At 42.9% G+C, this 16743-nt stretch overlaps 1 protein-coding gene across 1 annotated transcript in view; it reads right to left on the bottom strand.

Annotated features, from left to right (window-relative positions):
* Positions 1 to 11220, bottom strand: part of LSP1 (lymphocyte specific protein 1) — a 77611-nt gene extending 66391 nt beyond the window's left edge. Inside the window, exon 1 of the mRNA XM_035121504.3 lies at positions 10793 to 11220. Within this exon, the coding sequence (XP_034977395.1) occupies positions 10793 to 10869 (77 nt within the window). The 5' untranslated portion in view covers positions 10870 to 11220. The remainder of the gene's footprint in view (positions 1 to 10792) is intronic.
* Between the last annotated feature and the right edge of the window lie 5523 nt (positions 11221 to 16743).

The following is a 16743-nucleotide window of genomic DNA, read 5'->3' as shown; positions in this document are numbered from 1 at the left end:
TAAGATGGATACATTGACAAAGAAAATATACTCCAATCTGAAGCAAGAATGGGGTTAACCCCTTCCCTTCGGCGCTGAGAATGGCATATCAGAGGGAACAATCCTAGCCTTATGGTGAAGGCAGTGAGCTGGGAATGGGGAAGCCGGCCTTCAGCTTCTAGTTGTTTTCCCCAACATTGAATGGATTTTGCTGAATATATGAAACATCAGTCTCAAAACTTCTAAACAAAATTTTAGAAAATCTTTCCAGTAGCACCTTAAAGGTAAAGGTACCCCTGACCATTAGGTCCAGTCGCGGACAACTCTGGAGTTGCGGTGCACATCTTGCTCTATAGGCGGAGGGAGCCAGCATTTGTCCACAGACAGCTTCCGGGTCATGTGGCCAGCATGACTAAGCCACTTCTGGTGAACCAGAGCAGTGCACGGAAACAGTACCTATTTATCTACTTGGACTTTGAGGTGCTTTCAAACTGAAATAATAATGGTAATAATAATAATAATAATAATAATAATAATAATAATAATAATAATAATAATTTATGTATACCCCGCCCATCTGGCCGGGTTCCCCCAGCCACTCTGGGCGGCTTCCAACAAAATATTAAAATACAGAAATCCATCAAACATTAAAAGCTTCCCTAAACAGGGCTGCCTTGAGATGCCTTCTAAAGGTCTGGTAGTTGTTGTTCTCTTTGACCTCTGGTGGGAGGGCATTCCACAGGGTGGGTGCCACTGCCGAGAAGACCCTCCGCCTGGTTCCCTGTGACTTGGCTTCTCGTAGCGAGGGAACCGCCAGAAGGCCCTCGGCACTGGACCTCAGTGTCCGGGCAGAATGATGGGGGAGGAGACGCTCCTTCAGGTATACTGGACCGAGGCCGTTTGGCTAGGTTGGCAGGAGCTGGGACTGAGCAACAGGAGCTCACCCCGTCACGGGGATTCAAACTGCCGACCTTCCGATTGGCAAGCCCTAGGCTCTGTGGTTTAGACCACAGCGCCACCCTCGTATCTGAAGAAGTGTGCTCATACCAATACCAAACTTAGTTGGTCTCTAAGGTGCTACTGGAAGGATTTGGTCCCAATTTGGTCCCAGCGGAGGCCATTAAGTCACGTCCTGAGTGGTGGGCTGGAATTCTGGCCAAAGTTTTTGATGCTATAAACGCCACAGGTCTCATTCCAAGTCGTGGAAGGAGGCTATTATTATCCCAATTCACAAAAAAGGATCCACCGCTAACTCCGGGAACTATCGTAACATCAGTCTACTTTCAATCCTAGGGAAAATCTATGCCCGCTTTCTGCTGTCCAAATTGACCCAGTGGTCGGAAGAGTCCAACTTAATTGGTCATGAACAAGCAGGTTTTAGACCCAATCGCTCCACAACGGAGCTATAATTCTTTACCATCTTGCACTGAAATACTCTACCCCTAGTCGGGGCCATCTATGTGCTGCCTTTATCGACTTGAGGGCAGCTTTTGACAACATCCCCAGAATCACCTTATGGGTAAAACTCGCTACCTGGGGCATTGACAGAAGACTGCTATAGCTTATGATTCAATTGCATGAGGAATCAGTTGCCAGAGTGAGACTAACTCCAGCAGGTGAACTCACGAATTCGGTGCCTATAAATAAGGGAGTCCGCCAAGGCTGTATACTAGCTCCCTATCTCTTTAATTTGTATATAAGTGATATAAGAAAACCCCTAATCGAGTCGCTCGTCAATATTCACGCCCCCCCGCCTTGCGGATTATCGCTACCCACTGCTTCTGTATGCAGACGACGCAGTAATTCTTTCCTATTCTCGAGTTGGCCTAAATAGAGCAAAGAAGATATTTGTTTCCTATTGTCAAACCAATCAGTTAACCACCAACCACTCTAAATCCAAAATAATGATTTTCTTCAGAAGCCGAAAACAATACAAGTGGAAGCTCGATGGAGCAATAGTGGAAGAAGTTTCCAAATTCCAATATTTAGGTATATTTTTTCAACAAAACTTGAGATGGAAAGCACAAATTCAATATCTCCTCAATAAGGCTAAAACTGTGTCCCACGCACTTCTCCAGTTTTATTTCACAGATGGGGCTCTGCATATGCCTTCAGGGTTGAAGGTGTTTAATGCAAGAATAGCTTGCATACTCGCTTATGCTGCACCACTTTGGGCTGCCTTGGCAAATTTTTTCCCTCTTGAGACCCTCCAAAATCAATTTTTACGCCGCCTGTTGAAACTTCCCTCATGTGTGAGCAATGCGGCTATACGTCTGGAACTGAAGATCCCCTCGCTAGAGACACTTCTGTGGAAACGGGTTTTCAACTACTGGCTAACACTCTGGCACAGATTACCTGATTATTATCTAGCCCAATGTTTATGGTGTGACGAATTCACCAGTCCCTGGGCCAGCAAGATCCATGCCAAACTTTTGCTTTTTGGAATCTCCCCCCTAGAAGCTTTAAATTTTGATCTTACCACAGCTAAAAAACTTATCAGTCAGAGATTGGATGAGACAGAGTTGCAACATAATCTTATGTTGGGGGGGGGGGGTATGTTCGCCTTGGCATATGGGCGTTACTCCCACACATGATGTTCCAGCTTATTTATCATCCCTCTCTATTGCCAGCCATCCAACGTCCTTCTTCACAGATTCTCTAAGGGCCGAGTCTCGGTTTTATGTTCCTGTGAAAACCAGTCGACGGAATCCCTTCAGCACATAGTGTTTACATGCCCTCTGTATAGTGCTGTCCGGAAAAACCTATTGAGTCCATTAGTCCAAAAATTCTCTGGACTTCCAGTAGAGACTCATCTCGCCCTATTATTGCAAGATACTGATTCGTTTGTAACCTTGCAAGTGGCAAGATTCTTAACTTCTGTTCTGTCCTATAAGAGGCGAAATGGATTGTTACATGAATCCTGAAAGCTCTTACCATATCGTTTTCCCTAATTTTATATTATCTGTAATTATTATATTTTTAGTTCTATATTTATTTTATTAATTGTAAAGCAAATATGTCTTGCTGTGTCTATTTTTATGTGTACCTATATGAGCTTAAAGCTGAAATAAATCATTCATTCAAGGAGCCTTCATATTCTATGGACTTAATGTTCTCTTGCCATTCTATGAGCAGCTCTCTAGGGTTGCCATACATCCAGATTTTCCTGGACATATCCAGAATACTGCAGTCAGCAGCAGTGTCCAGGTGGAAATCAGGGAAAATTTAGACGTATGGCAGCCCACTGCAGCAGTGCCGTTTTTGCCACTTTCCCATAAAAATAGCTCAAAACCGGCATAGCTCAACAACTTTTCAATCCAGATTTTCACTGTTTAAAATATGGCAACCCTATCTAAACTGTCTCCAGAAAATAAAACATTTTAGCAGGCTTGTGAAGAGGTAGAAAATGGCAAAGCAGAGCCTGCCCCCTTGAGGGCAAGCAAGAAAATACGTATGATTTCTGACTGCTTAAAATGTGCATGTCCCTCAGGCAGAATGAATGGTTTTTTCCCCCCATGTGTGAAACAGAACAGTCTCAAAGATTTATAGCCATGGCGCAGATTCCTCTAAAACACATATTTTGGCATAACCATAGCCTGTATGGTTGTGCACATGGCGATTTGATGTATGCCGAGAAGCAAAACATGAAATCAGACTGGGGTGCAAGAGCTAGCGAAATCCTATGCATAATTGAGAAGTTTGTTCCACTGAGTGCAATGGAGCTTTCTCACAGGGAAGAGTGTTTAAAAACACATCCACAATATGACTGCATATGGCTGATCTCCTGTGCTGTTTTATTAACTTTCCTAAAGCCAACACACTAGTTTTTGTTTTTTTTTAAAGAAAGTAGTTGCTATGACTGTCTAGTTTAATCAAAGCAGGAACAATCTGTTCCAGAAAAGAGTTCTGTTCTACAGTGTGCATGTTCATGATCTGCACCCCCTTGTGCTACTGCAAGAAAACACAGCAGCCTGGTTTGCCTCTAACACTAAGCCATGAGTGGAGAACATTTGGCCTCCAGATGTTGCTGAACAACTCCCATCAGCCCTGACCATTGGCCATGCTGGCTGGGGATGGTGGAAGTTGGAGTCGGGCTACATTTTGAGAGCCAAAGATTCCCCACCCTTGTGCTAAGTCAAACCATGGGTAAACATGAATATGCAAATATATGAGTACTCACAGCAGAAACTGCAACCACTTTCCTGCTATAGTTCCCCAGCAGTTAGAATTCTACTACTCAATACTAAGCAGTCATTTCCTGTTTAGAAAGTGGCTAGGATTTTACCTGAACCATTCAGCATTGGGTTGTTTCATATATGGCCACAAACATATGGGAGAGGTGAGGCTTACGCTGCCAGCAATTATCAGAGTCCAGAAGCAGGGCCTTCTCAGTGGTGGCCCTGACACTGCACAACTCACTGCCCAGGGACTTTAGCCAAGCCCCCTTCCTCATGGCTTTCAAGTGTGCTCAGAAGACCTACCTACTTGACTGTTTTGTCTTAATGTAGCCCTGTTTTAAAATTGCTTTTGAATTGTATTGTAGCAGTGTGATAATGTAAGCCACTTAGTGAAAATGTTTTTTGCTTTGAAGAACAGGGAATCGGTACCTAATTTAGATCACTCAAATGATATGCTGAACAAAACTATTCTGCATTCACATCATACAGGAAAGTGCTTGCAGTTGTTTTAGACAAGATCGTGGTTTGAAACAATCTCATATCCTCTTCCTGCATGCCCTGCCTCTTCTTCCTTCCACTCCCTTGGTGGATTCTCCTTTTTTGAATTTAGATTGTAAGCTCCATGTACATCAGTGAAACCATATAAATGATAATGATAATAGTAATGAGTTCAGTGTTGATGTTCCTGTGTTCTTCTGCAGGTTTTCTTGCGATTATACTCAATGAATTTTTCTTTTCTTTTTGCTCTCTCACTCTCCAGTGGTATCTCTCCCATTTGCCTCTAGATATGTTGGTGTAACTTAGGTGCCATGGTCCCTTGATATACTTGTGTCTGTCATTTCCTTGATCAGGTATGTGTTTTTATGACCACCACTTCATTTCAAAGAATTGTAGAGTTGGAATGGGACCCCAAGGGTCACCTAGTTCAACTCCCTACAATGCAGAAATCTCAACTAAAGCATCCACGACAGATGGCCATCCAACCTCTGTTTGAAAACCTCTAAGGAAGGAGAGTCCACAACCTTTCAAGAGAGTCCATTGCACTGCCAAACAGCTCTTGCCATCAGAAAGTTCTTCCTGATGTTTAGTTGGAATCTCCTTTCTTGTAACTGGAATCCATTGGTACGGGTCCTACCCTTCAGAGCAGGAGAAAACAAGTTTGCTCCATCTTCCATGTAATGGTCCTTTAGATATCTGAAGATGGCTATCATATCTCCTCTCGATCTCCTCTATTTCAATTGTATGATTATTTCAACAAAGGTCTCATGAAAACACACTCCTTTCCTGAAGCTATGGAAGAATACTGTTTCTCCTGAACTTCAGTTGTCTTCATAACCTTCATCTGGGAAGCAATCCACCCAGTGCATTGCTTGGACAAATACTCATGCATGGTTCATTTCAACACTGAAGAGGTTATCTGTGTGATTTATATGCATGTTCTGCATATCTCCATCTGAAACTCTCTTGAAGATCTGCAGGTCATGCAAAATTACATGCAGCACCAGCCTATGCATGTTTACTCAAAAATAAGTCCACTGAGACTTATGTTTCTGCTAGGTTTGCTTATTAAGGAGGACGAAGAATGCCAGATTGTCGGGGACTATCAAGTCTATTGTTTAAAATGTTGTATTGTATCCTAAATCAGTAGAATCCTGTTCCAGATTTCTTTTAGTAATGAGTATTTTTCTTTTTAATTGCAAAAAATATTGGACATATATTGAATAGCACAGTGGGTTATGCTATTAGTCTATATTTTATGATGCTTTGAGCTGTGTCCCACTACTTCGTTGTACTGTTGTATGAGTTATGATGGCCTTTGCTAAAGCAACAACAACGAAGGTTTGGATTTGGTAGGTATCTTTCACATCAGAGTCTGAACGAAGCAAGAGAAATGAATCTAAATTCACATTCTCATTAGTTGCTACTATCTCCCTGCCTTTGTTAGTCTAGTGCTGTTGCAATTTTCTGGAAATACTTCAGGCTTAACAAAGCAACACTTATCTCAGTGTGTTTCTCAAAGGACCTGAACTACATAAGTCAGACGTTTTTCAGAAGCTTGATAATGAGAATTCTTTTCTCTTTGCTTTCAGGGGAAAGCTCCGGAAGATTGATCAAAGTGATCAAAAGTTTTTGTGACTGTAACTAAATAGTTTTTACAGAGAGTGTTACACTGATTCTCAGGAGCGCCCACATCCCCTTGTCGCGCACTTATAAAATCACTATCATGCTAATTGTTAACCGAGACATGACTGGAATTTTGACTGCACAAAGTAAAAATGAAGGGAGAATCTAAAGCAAATAAAGAGTGGGAAACTGCATTCTTTAAATGGACTGATAACTGGTTTCCTTGTAAGCTGTCATCATAATTTGCGTCTCACTGCAACAGTCAAGCTGTATTTCAGCTTTTCCTTTTGTTCTCTCAAGTGCACCTCATTTTTCACCGAATTTTCACCAGGTTTTTAGTACAGCCATGCACGCTTGAGTTATACATAGAGCTGCAACTCTTCTGCCCCACCCTCTGGAATGCAGCTCCAGGGGTCCAGAGATACCTCACTAGATATCAGCTTTCCCAGACAATCTCCTTCCAGTGCTGGATATTCTTAGCAATTGCTGTAATCTTACTTAGGACTCTCCAAGTCTCCTCTAAGGGATCTAGAGAATTCAGGACAGCTGAGGATGAACGTGGCAAAGGAAGGGATGGAGCCTGCTGGCACAGCAAAGCTTGCCTTAATCGATGACCATACATGGGCAGCCTCCAAGCTTTGTAGCGCATTGGAAACGAGAAGCCTGAGTAGGAAGGCAACCTTGAAGGTTGTGCAAGGATAGTTGATTGTGTCTGTAAGAAGCTATTTTCTAGTGATGTACCTCCCAGCTTCACAACAAGAGAGGTGCTAGCCTGCCTTGTAAGATTTTGGCCTGTACTTACGTCAACCCAATGTGCATGTTCTCTTATTGTACCAGCTTTAGTGGGTGAAAAATGAAGTGGCTGGCTATAGGTTGGTACCAGCTGCAGGAAATGCATCTTGCCACTGGTTTCAGGAAGAATCCAGAGTGCTGAATTTAAGCTTTGTAGTCCTTTGTCGCTTAGGAGTGTGTTGTCCAAAGGACCGTCTACCTTACAAATGCGGCTGGGCTTTAAGATCTTTGTCAGAGCTCCTTTTCTGGGTGACTTCAGTGAGGGCTTTTTGGTTGGTGGTGCCCTGCTTATAGAATGCTATCCCTGGAGAGGTCTAGCTGGCACCTTCGTTGCAGTGTTTTGTGTTGGCCAAATGCACGGGAAAATGCACAGGAAAGCATGGCATAAAATTGTGTGACGCAACCATCGTATATTCCCCCGGAAAACAAATCAGATTGAATACTCCATTTGTAGCCAGCATCATATGAGCTCCTGCAGCATCACCCAAAAGTTTTTAATTGGCAATATCAAGGAACTAATGGAAAGGCAAATTCTGAGAGAAATGTGAAGGGTTTTTGGTGTTTTTCATGGTGAGATATCAACATGCACGAATGACCCCATATAGTACCAGGGGAGAAGGAGGTAGGGATATAACACATGAGTTTCCATAAATTATCCTTGCCTACTCCTGTAAAAAACCAAGATCATGGCCACTGGTCCCATCACCTCCTGGCAAATAGAAGGGGAAGAAATGGAGGCAGTGAGAGATTTTACTTTCTTGGGTTCCATGATCACTGCAGATGGTGACAGCAATCACGAAATTAAAAGACGCCTGCTTCTTAGGAGAAAAGCAATGACAAACCTAGAAAAGCATCTTAAGAAGCAGAGACATCACCTTGCCGACAAAGGTCCGTATAGTTAAAGCTATGGTTTTCCCAGTAGTGATGTATGGAAGTGAGAGCTGGACCATAAAGAAGGCTGATCGCCGAAGAATTGATGCTTTTGAATTATGGTGCTGGAGGAGACTCTTGAGAGTCCCATGGACTGCAAGAAGATCAAACCTATCCATTCTTAAGGAAATCAGCCCTGAGTGCTCACTGGAAGGACAGATCCTGAAGCTGAGGCTCCAATACTTTGGCCACCTCATGAGAAGAGAAGACTCCCTGGAAAAGACCCTGATGTTGGGAAAGATTGAGGGCACAAGGAGAAGGGGACGACAGAGGACGGAATGGTTGGACAGTGTTCTTGAAGCCACGAACATGAGTTTGACCAAGCTGTGGGAGGCAGTGGAAGACAGGAGTGCCTGGCGTGCTCTGGTCCATACGGTCACGAAGAGTCGGACACAACTAAACGGCTAACCAAAAACACTCCTGTAAAGCTGCCTGTGACAAAATGCAAGTACCGGTATGCTGAGGAGCATTGTTATTTGCTTCAACAAAACTTTATAGCAACAATTCAAGGGGAAAGAGGAACTGCACTAAGCAAGCCTTGTGGTTACCCTAAGAGGAAATATGCTGCTCACAGAATCAGTTTCAAGAAAGAGAAGGAGGAGGAGGAGGTTATAACGAAGAGCCATTTTTATCCTTGCATATCCTTTCTTGGCATTTTGTGCAGAAGGGAAGTGAGTGACTAGAAAAGAGCCTTGAGTCTTTGCAATCAAGGGAGTGGCTAGGTGCATGTCTGAGTCCTGCAAAGACTTCCTCAGGGATAATTCCTAAGTGGATTGCAAAAATGAGGCTCTGTGACCGATTCCCTACATCACATTTTCAAAATGCAAGGGGTGGGCATGGATGCAGAGGCGAAATGCAACATAAGAAGCAGAAGTCAGAGGCAGTTAAAATAACTCATTCCTTGAGCTACTCACCACCTTTAAAATAGATTATGGTTGTCACTTTTCATTTTGGCAAATGTTCTCAAGATCACATGGACCCATTCATCTTTAACAGACCTCAACCACTATTTTGTTCACTCAAATCCATCAATTTAAAACATCAATCAAAGGGGAAGAGCATTTTCCAATATTTGCCCTGAGGCTTATAGGAGTGTGCTTACAATTCTGTGCTGATTTTTGTCCCTTATTCCAAATTTTCTAAGAGGTCTACCTTCATGCAAAATTTTATAGCAAGGTTAAAGCAGCTGTGGGCACAGGGCTGTCTCCACTGTCTGTCCAAAAATATCACCTTACATGTGAGCCATAGGTCTGTGCCTATGACATTAGCATGTCACCAAAAGCAATCCCAAATCAAAACTGAAAGATGTGCCAACATGGTTAAAGAATAAACTGGCTGCATGCCCACAGATCATGTGAACAGACTTCCATTGATATGCAGTGATTTTCACTTTTATGATGAAGGGAAATAAGCCATTTCCCCTAGCCCTTGCAAAACATGAATCAAGCACAGCCTTTTTATCCCTCAATGCTGTTGGCGCAAACAGCAGCATTGCTTCCGGGGCGAATTCTGGCTTGCAGTGTTGAAGGAGAGGAGCGGCTTTCATCAAGACCACAGTGCAAGGGGAAATTGTAAAATAAAAATCCCCCTCTGCATGCCACAGTCCCAATCCTGATCTGCTCCCCTTACCTGTGTGCTATTTACCTCCTCCACCACCCTGCCGCCACCACATGGCTCCCTTTTTTTGATGCTGAGAAGATACAACCTTTTTTTTATTCAGGTTAATACTTAATGCTGAACAATACTGTTTTTTGTCAGGGACATCTATGAAACATTTGGAAGAGTGGAGATGCATGGCCACATCACTTTGGCACTTGAGATGTGCTCTGACATGCACAGATTTCCATCTTCTGATCCCCATTGTTATTAGGGCCAAACTAGACCTGATGGCAGCAGCTCCATCAGTGCTTGGCTGTGGAGTGCAGAACCCTTCCCCTTCCAACAACTTAGCGTTTCTGCAGCTCCCCCCCCCTGTCCCCCACTACTTTCCCACAAGTATTTCATGCTTCCCAGTATTAAGAGTCCTGCTTGAGGCAGAGGGATGCAGCATCAAAGGGGAACAGATTTTTGGGGTGGGTCCTGCCATGCTGTGGGGTGAAGTGGACTGCTTGGGGGGGGGAGTAGGCATTTGGTGCCTGAATGGCGCAACAAAACCTTCAAATGGTTGGCCTTGGCAGCAGAGGGTGATTTCCATTGGGGCTATGCTTAAGGCAACAAAATGCCTTGAGGTGCTGCTATAGATTATGATGAGGTAAGCCATGGATGAGGGGAGGGTTCTGCACTCCTCGCCCACTTGTCCCATTTTGCTCCTTAAGCTAGACTTCCCACCTTTTCACATGGCTGAGGCAGGTCAAGATTTAATATCTACTCTCAGCACATCAATCTTAGCCCTAATACTCAGCATTTACATAGCACCTTATGTGCGTCCAAAGCACTTAATCATCCTACCACACCCAAGCACATTCACATGGTGAAGCTGTACATCAACAAGAGCATCCCAGCTCACACTTCTCACCACTTCTACGCTAAAACATTATTATTATTTTTTGCATGAACAGCAATGACTCAGAAACTCAACTGTGTGAAGCATGAATAAGTTCCCCCAAAGTAGTCACCAAACCTGGTCTACAGATCTCCCACCGACGGATTTCTTTTTAGATAAGCCCCTCCCCTTTCCTATCTTTCTTTTTTCACTTTGCTAATCTTGAAACTGTCACAAGACATGAGGAGAACGAGAAGCCGAAATGAGTCCTGTTGAAGCCGAGACATGCATCAAGGCCCTTCCTTACCTTTGTGCCTCGCCTTCGGCCCCTTCTTCTACCTCAATCTCGCACTCGACGTCCCTCAGACATTCCGCATCTGCCATTTTCTTTGCTTGCGAAGAGTGTGATTGAGTCAACTGGCTCTGTAGATGGTTTTGTAAGAACACGGAGCAAGCGGTTGAGCTCTCCCCACTCTTCCTGTATTGACTCTAAAGCCAGCAGCACCGGATATCATGTAAGGCTGAAGGTGCGAGTTTGTTTTTCACTCAGAAAGAACAGCAACAAAAAAAAAAGAGGAACAAATTTCCCCACCCACCCTAAGATGCAGGCCGCAAAGGGGAAGAAAGAATGATAGCCGTTTGAAGAAGAGTCTTTGTCCTTTAATCAAGCTGAACCTCACAAATGTTGCATCAGCAGCCCCTGTTCCTACATGTATGGATAACTCATATTCTCTCTCTCTCTCTCTCTCTCTCTCTCAGTCTTATCTATGTTTTGTCTATGTTAGGATCCTTAGAGCAAATAGCAGGGCTGGGAGATTGGGCAGTTGCAACACTGCTTCAGCAAGTATCTACAAGCAGCATATTTGAAGGGATGGAAGGAGGGCCAAAGTCCACGGCCTGGCAAATTTGGAGCCAAAGGAACACCAGAAGGGGTTACACAGGAGAGCAGAGAGAGCCACTTAAGTCAGTTGGAGGGTTGGTTGCAAAATGCCTCATGGCAGTCAAGCAACCGCCATGACACCCCAAAAGTTATTGATTTGTTGAATGCATTTCTACATGTCACTCCTCCATCATATTTAATTCCCACAACAACCCTGTGAGGTAGGTTAGGCTAAGGGGCAGTGACTGGCCCAAGTCAGATGGCCAACTGGGGATTTGAACCCTGGGTCTCCCAGGTCCTAGTCCAACACTCTAACCACTAGGCCACACATACTCTATTGCTAACTACCTTAGTAATTGTGTTGCTCTGTATTGCCTTCTGAACCCAGCCTAAACACAAAAAGAGGGGGCTGCTGATGGCCCCAATATGCAGCTGTGCTATAGCAAGTAAAGTGGATTTGTTATACTGAGCTCTTTGACTATGAGCAATGGATTTACTTCCAAGTAAATGTATTCAGGATTGATGTGCACGTAAGCCGATTGAAAAGCAATACGATAAAACCTGCTTAATACTCTTGGCTTAGCTTGTAGATCAGTCAACCCAGAACTGGAGTTTGTGATAAAAAGGAACAATCTCAAGTAGTATTAACAGTTTAAAGTTATTCTCTTCAGTAAATCTCTAAAGTATGTACATGTATATATAAAAATAAACTTGAAGAGTTGATCGTTTATCTTTTAAATCGTGCCTTTTTTTTAACTGGTTTGAGTCTTTCAATTAATGAATCAATTAAATATGTATATGTTGCATTTCAATTGCAGGTAATTTTCAATATCTTTAATAAAAGTAACAATTTGTTTTGATTAAATAGCACATATATTTTAATTTGGAAAGTCCCTTTGATCACATTACATGGATTAAAAGATGCATTTAGTTTAATACGAGGTTGTTAGTCCCCTTCACAGAGGCAACCGTACTTCAAAATCACCATATATAATTGGTTCATAATTGACATTTGAATTGTTGTGAGGAATCAGTTCATTCTCCCAGCTTTAGCAAAACACATTTGTTGAGTATCAGTGAATATTTTAATCTGCAGGTCCAAGGCTTCTAGCAAGTTATTTATCCAGACAGCTCAGAGGACAACAAACTGAAACATCTGGGTGGAGTGGGGGAGTTAATGAAAGGCCTTAGAAAAAAATTGTACATAGATTGGTCTCTAACTCTCTACTGCAGCAGATGAAATGAGAGATGGTGGGGTAACCTCACCAAGCAGTCCACCACTTACTTCCTGTGCCCTCTTTTCCTCTGTGTTGCTACATTTTCCGTGTTTCTAAATCATGCTCATGGATGAAGCAACTCCTCCGAAATGGCTTGGACAAGAGGACACAGTTCTGTGGGCCCCTCAGGTACTGTAGCTGAGAGCACAGGGTTGTCAAATCCCTTGCACAAGAGATGAATGAAGGTGATGAAAGGAGAGACAGGAGTTACATTTAGAGCATTTAGGCTCCCTGATGACTGAGATAATGTATGTGCAGTGCTTTGAAGACTTAGTGCAAAGCTCTGCATGTCTGCTAAGAAGCAAGACCTGTTGAGTTTAATGGGACTTTCAATATTTTTTCACATTTATTAAAATATTTCAAAACCATAGCATTTCTTCCAGCAATTCTACCATATTTAAGTGTCACATTAAAATCCTGTTTACACACACATACGCATTCACACACTTAAATTATTTACTGTGTTAATATTCTGCTAAATTAACAAATCAGAATATTTATGCAGGAGAAATAAACATATTTTTGTTACCTAGACTTTGTAGCAATTCTCTTGATTTTTAAAGAACAGGCAGTCTTTAATTCAAAGACAATGCCTTCATCCAGTGAGCCTCCCGCACACCAGGATGTTTTACGGCTGGCTGCCGCTGTGAGCCAGGAGTTCCCCCGCTGCACAGATGATCAGCACTGTCAAGTCCTGCCAATGTTTCTCACCTTGTTAGGAGTGGGGGATGTGAAGCTCTGGAGTCAATCACCCACACCTCACACAGGTAATGATTGCTGTGAGAACAGTTGGCACGCACCAACATTTGTTTCCACGTGTGGATTGCCCATGCTGACTGGGGCAAGTATTTCTAAAAGGGATGTGCTCTCCATGGAAGCAGTGTGAAACAGATGCATGACATTTACTGCTTGTGCATTTGCCCCAATCTATTTTCAATTTTGGAGAAATGTTTCCAGTCAATTTATAGTATTTCTAATTCTGGGCAGCCCCTCACCTGATGTGTGCTCCATCCTTTGTTAGGGGCACCTGTTTCCGTCTCCATGCCAACAAATCTACTTATCCCTCCCCACAGCCTGAGATGCTTGCAAAGAATTCTTCCGCCTTAGGGGGCTAGCACAGGTGGCCTGCTTTGCTTTTCTGCCTCAGGTTTGCAGATCTGCCAGATCTCAGAACATGAGAGCTTTTGCCTCATTGTTATGCGTTTGGATATTTCTCCCCAGATGATGCTGTCAGAGATGCTGTTGGGAGGCACTCAGCTGTGAAGATGTTTGTTTCATAGGGCAGTAAATTATCTTTCTGTGGAGAAAGTTCCTTCAGGACTTAATAATCAAGTCACTTCTCCTAACCTTCGTTTACTTTGTGCTTCCCATTGTGCAGTATATCACAGGTCCGGCCCAACAGAGCAGCTTCCACAGCTAGGGATAGGGGAGAGTCAATTCACGTTGCCTTTAAAACCAAATTTATCAAATGTACACTTCCCCCAAAACAATATGAGAACCTAAGCACGGCCATCATTTGAAATTCACAGTTATCCCAATCTCACAATGCAGTTCCCCAACCACTGTTCAAAAAATGCATATAATAAGGGGAAATGTGCATATATATATATATATATATATATATATATATATATATATAACATACAAAAATGCATTAGGGAAAATTGATTGCAAAAACATGTACATAAAATGTATCTAAAACATGTTTATTAGGAGAAATTTGCACTAAAATGCTGAAGAATTTTAATTTATTTAGAAAAAAAATCACAGTTTGCTGCAGAGATGCAGAGAACTGAATTTAAGACTGGTAAAATGAGAAACTGAAAACCGAAACTGACAGCTTCTTCCACCCCTATCTGTGACATACTTCATGATACAAAAAATAATGTCACACCAAGCAGGAAAGTGCCTCTTATTAAGGGTGGGGGCCTTTGGCTCAGTCAAAATAAAACCAGGCATATACTTGCAGTCTGCCTCCCCGTTCCCTAATCAATAAATGCCAATCTCGCAGAAAACTTATCCCATTGGCCCCGGTTACAGTAATTCCTGTTTACAGGATGTCCATCTCTCCCTTTTCCTCCCCTTCTGCATCCAAGGAGTGTCATACTTCTTGGGTGCCACTAGCTCACTGAGATGACACAGCTCAGGGCTAGGCCATCTTGGCTTTGATAGGTAAGCCAAGTTATGTACCTGAAGAAAAATCCTTGGAATAAAGTGGGCTCTAAGAAGAAGGAAGATGGGGCACTTCCAAACAAATTTTGAAGCTTAAACAAAATTTAAAGATAAAGGGTTGTCAGAACCAGCAAGCGACACTGTTGGGTGAATGGAACAACAGTTGCTCTACTCCTCTGTGAACAGGAAGTGACTCTTTAATGCGGTACTTCCTTTATGCTTCCAGCTGGCTGTTCCACCATCAACACTCATGGAAACATATTTTATTTCACCTGGCACAGACCCAGTTCACAGTTCTCACCCACGTAGAATGGAGAAGACCCATACATGCTGAAGCTATTCACATTTCCAGACTCCACAGCTCATTAAACACTATTTCTCCCATAGGCCAAGACCAAGACCAAAAGACATGAGACCAAAGCGCAAAATGGTCTCCCACCACCCAACCTTGTTCTGTGTACAGAAGCTGACTGGACCATCAGCTGAATCTTTTTTCAATCCTGACAATGATGTTCTCCACAGCACCTGAAGGCAACTGGCTAGTTAGGGAGGTTCTGATCAGGCCATGTTGCACACATTGTTCTGTCTAATAGGACTACCACCACTGTCCCAAAGCCTCTGCCATCTGTTTCATGCAACCCCCACTTCCCCTTTCGCTCCAACTCCCCTCTCCACGTGCCTGGATGCATGCATGCATTTTTAAGAGTTGAAGCCTACAGACGGCACTTGAGTTTTCTATACATTGCCCCTGCAGTGCTTACCAGGGACAGTGAGCCACTTAGCATCATGTCATAATCCTCCCTAGGCCTGTTGTAAAGATCAGGATTAGACCTAAATGTTGTTTCCAGCTCCTTTTATTGTTTCCAGCTTTGAGGCCATGTTGATGGTTGACAGTATGCTGCCCTTAAAGTCCTTGCCATGCTCTCCCTGCAGAGTCACAGCTCACCGCTGAACCTTCCCTAAGTCTCCAGGCTAAGCAGCCCCCTATGTCTCACATCTAGGGCATGTTTCTTGCATATCTCTCTCTCCATTCAGGCTCCTGCTTAGTCTTGGGCTACCTTCCTTTCACCTCTCACTTCAGGATCTAGCTCAGCTGGCCTCCACACTCCTTTTGCACATGTTCCACTTCTGGAAATACAGATACATTCCAATTTCTTTCCTTCGGACATAGTGATGTAGCTCACTGCCATGCGTATTTCACTAGTCAGCAGTTTCCCCAGCTTACTTGCAAAGTGATGGTGAAGAACAAGTAATTTGAGCTCCCGCAGCAGGAATTCTCAGCATGCTCAGTCAAATATTGGGATATACCATTCAAAACCATCATTCTCTAATCCTTTGGAACGAAAATAAAATTATAGTCAATTTGCTGATAACAGCCCAAATAATAGCTGCATTCCAAAATGTAGTACATTAGCTAATTGAGGTTAATGGTAGCTGAGTTAGATTAATGGGTCCATAAAGCATGAGACGTTCTGCTAATAGATGCTTTATTGTTTTGTTTGAGTGCATGACCATAATTTTAAGATACATATTTTTGTATTTTACTCATTCTTAGGAAATGTCTTGCAAGTCACCGTGAATCTTTGTTATTTACTTGTGCTCTCTTCTTGTCTTGTGGTATTTACATTTGTGCATATTTTGATATGAAGCCTTTCACTAAATTTGTAATTCTATTTGGTTTTTATAGATTGTAATTTAATTTGGATAATAATAAATATCTGATTGGGGTTTGCAGTCCATTTGGAAATGGAGAACTGAAGTGATGGCCATCATAGTGGCAATGCCATAAAGGTTCGGATCCATTATGCCTGTTATCAACCTTTGACTGCCCAATCCCATGCATGAAGTCCAGTGAGGCTTGCTCAACATTAAGGATGTATTATTCTCTTGGTTTCAAAGTTCAGGTTGTGAGTGACATTGCTTATGAAG

This window comes from Zootoca vivipara, chromosome 1, assembly GCF_965207765.1.
Source record: "Zootoca vivipara chromosome 1, rZooViv2.hap1.1, whole genome shotgun sequence".
Classification (NCBI taxonomy): Eukaryota; Metazoa; Chordata; class Lepidosauria; order Squamata; family Lacertidae; genus Zootoca; species Zootoca vivipara.
Note: the sequence above shows the minus strand (reverse complement) of the source record. Positions and strands in the feature narration are given on the sequence as shown.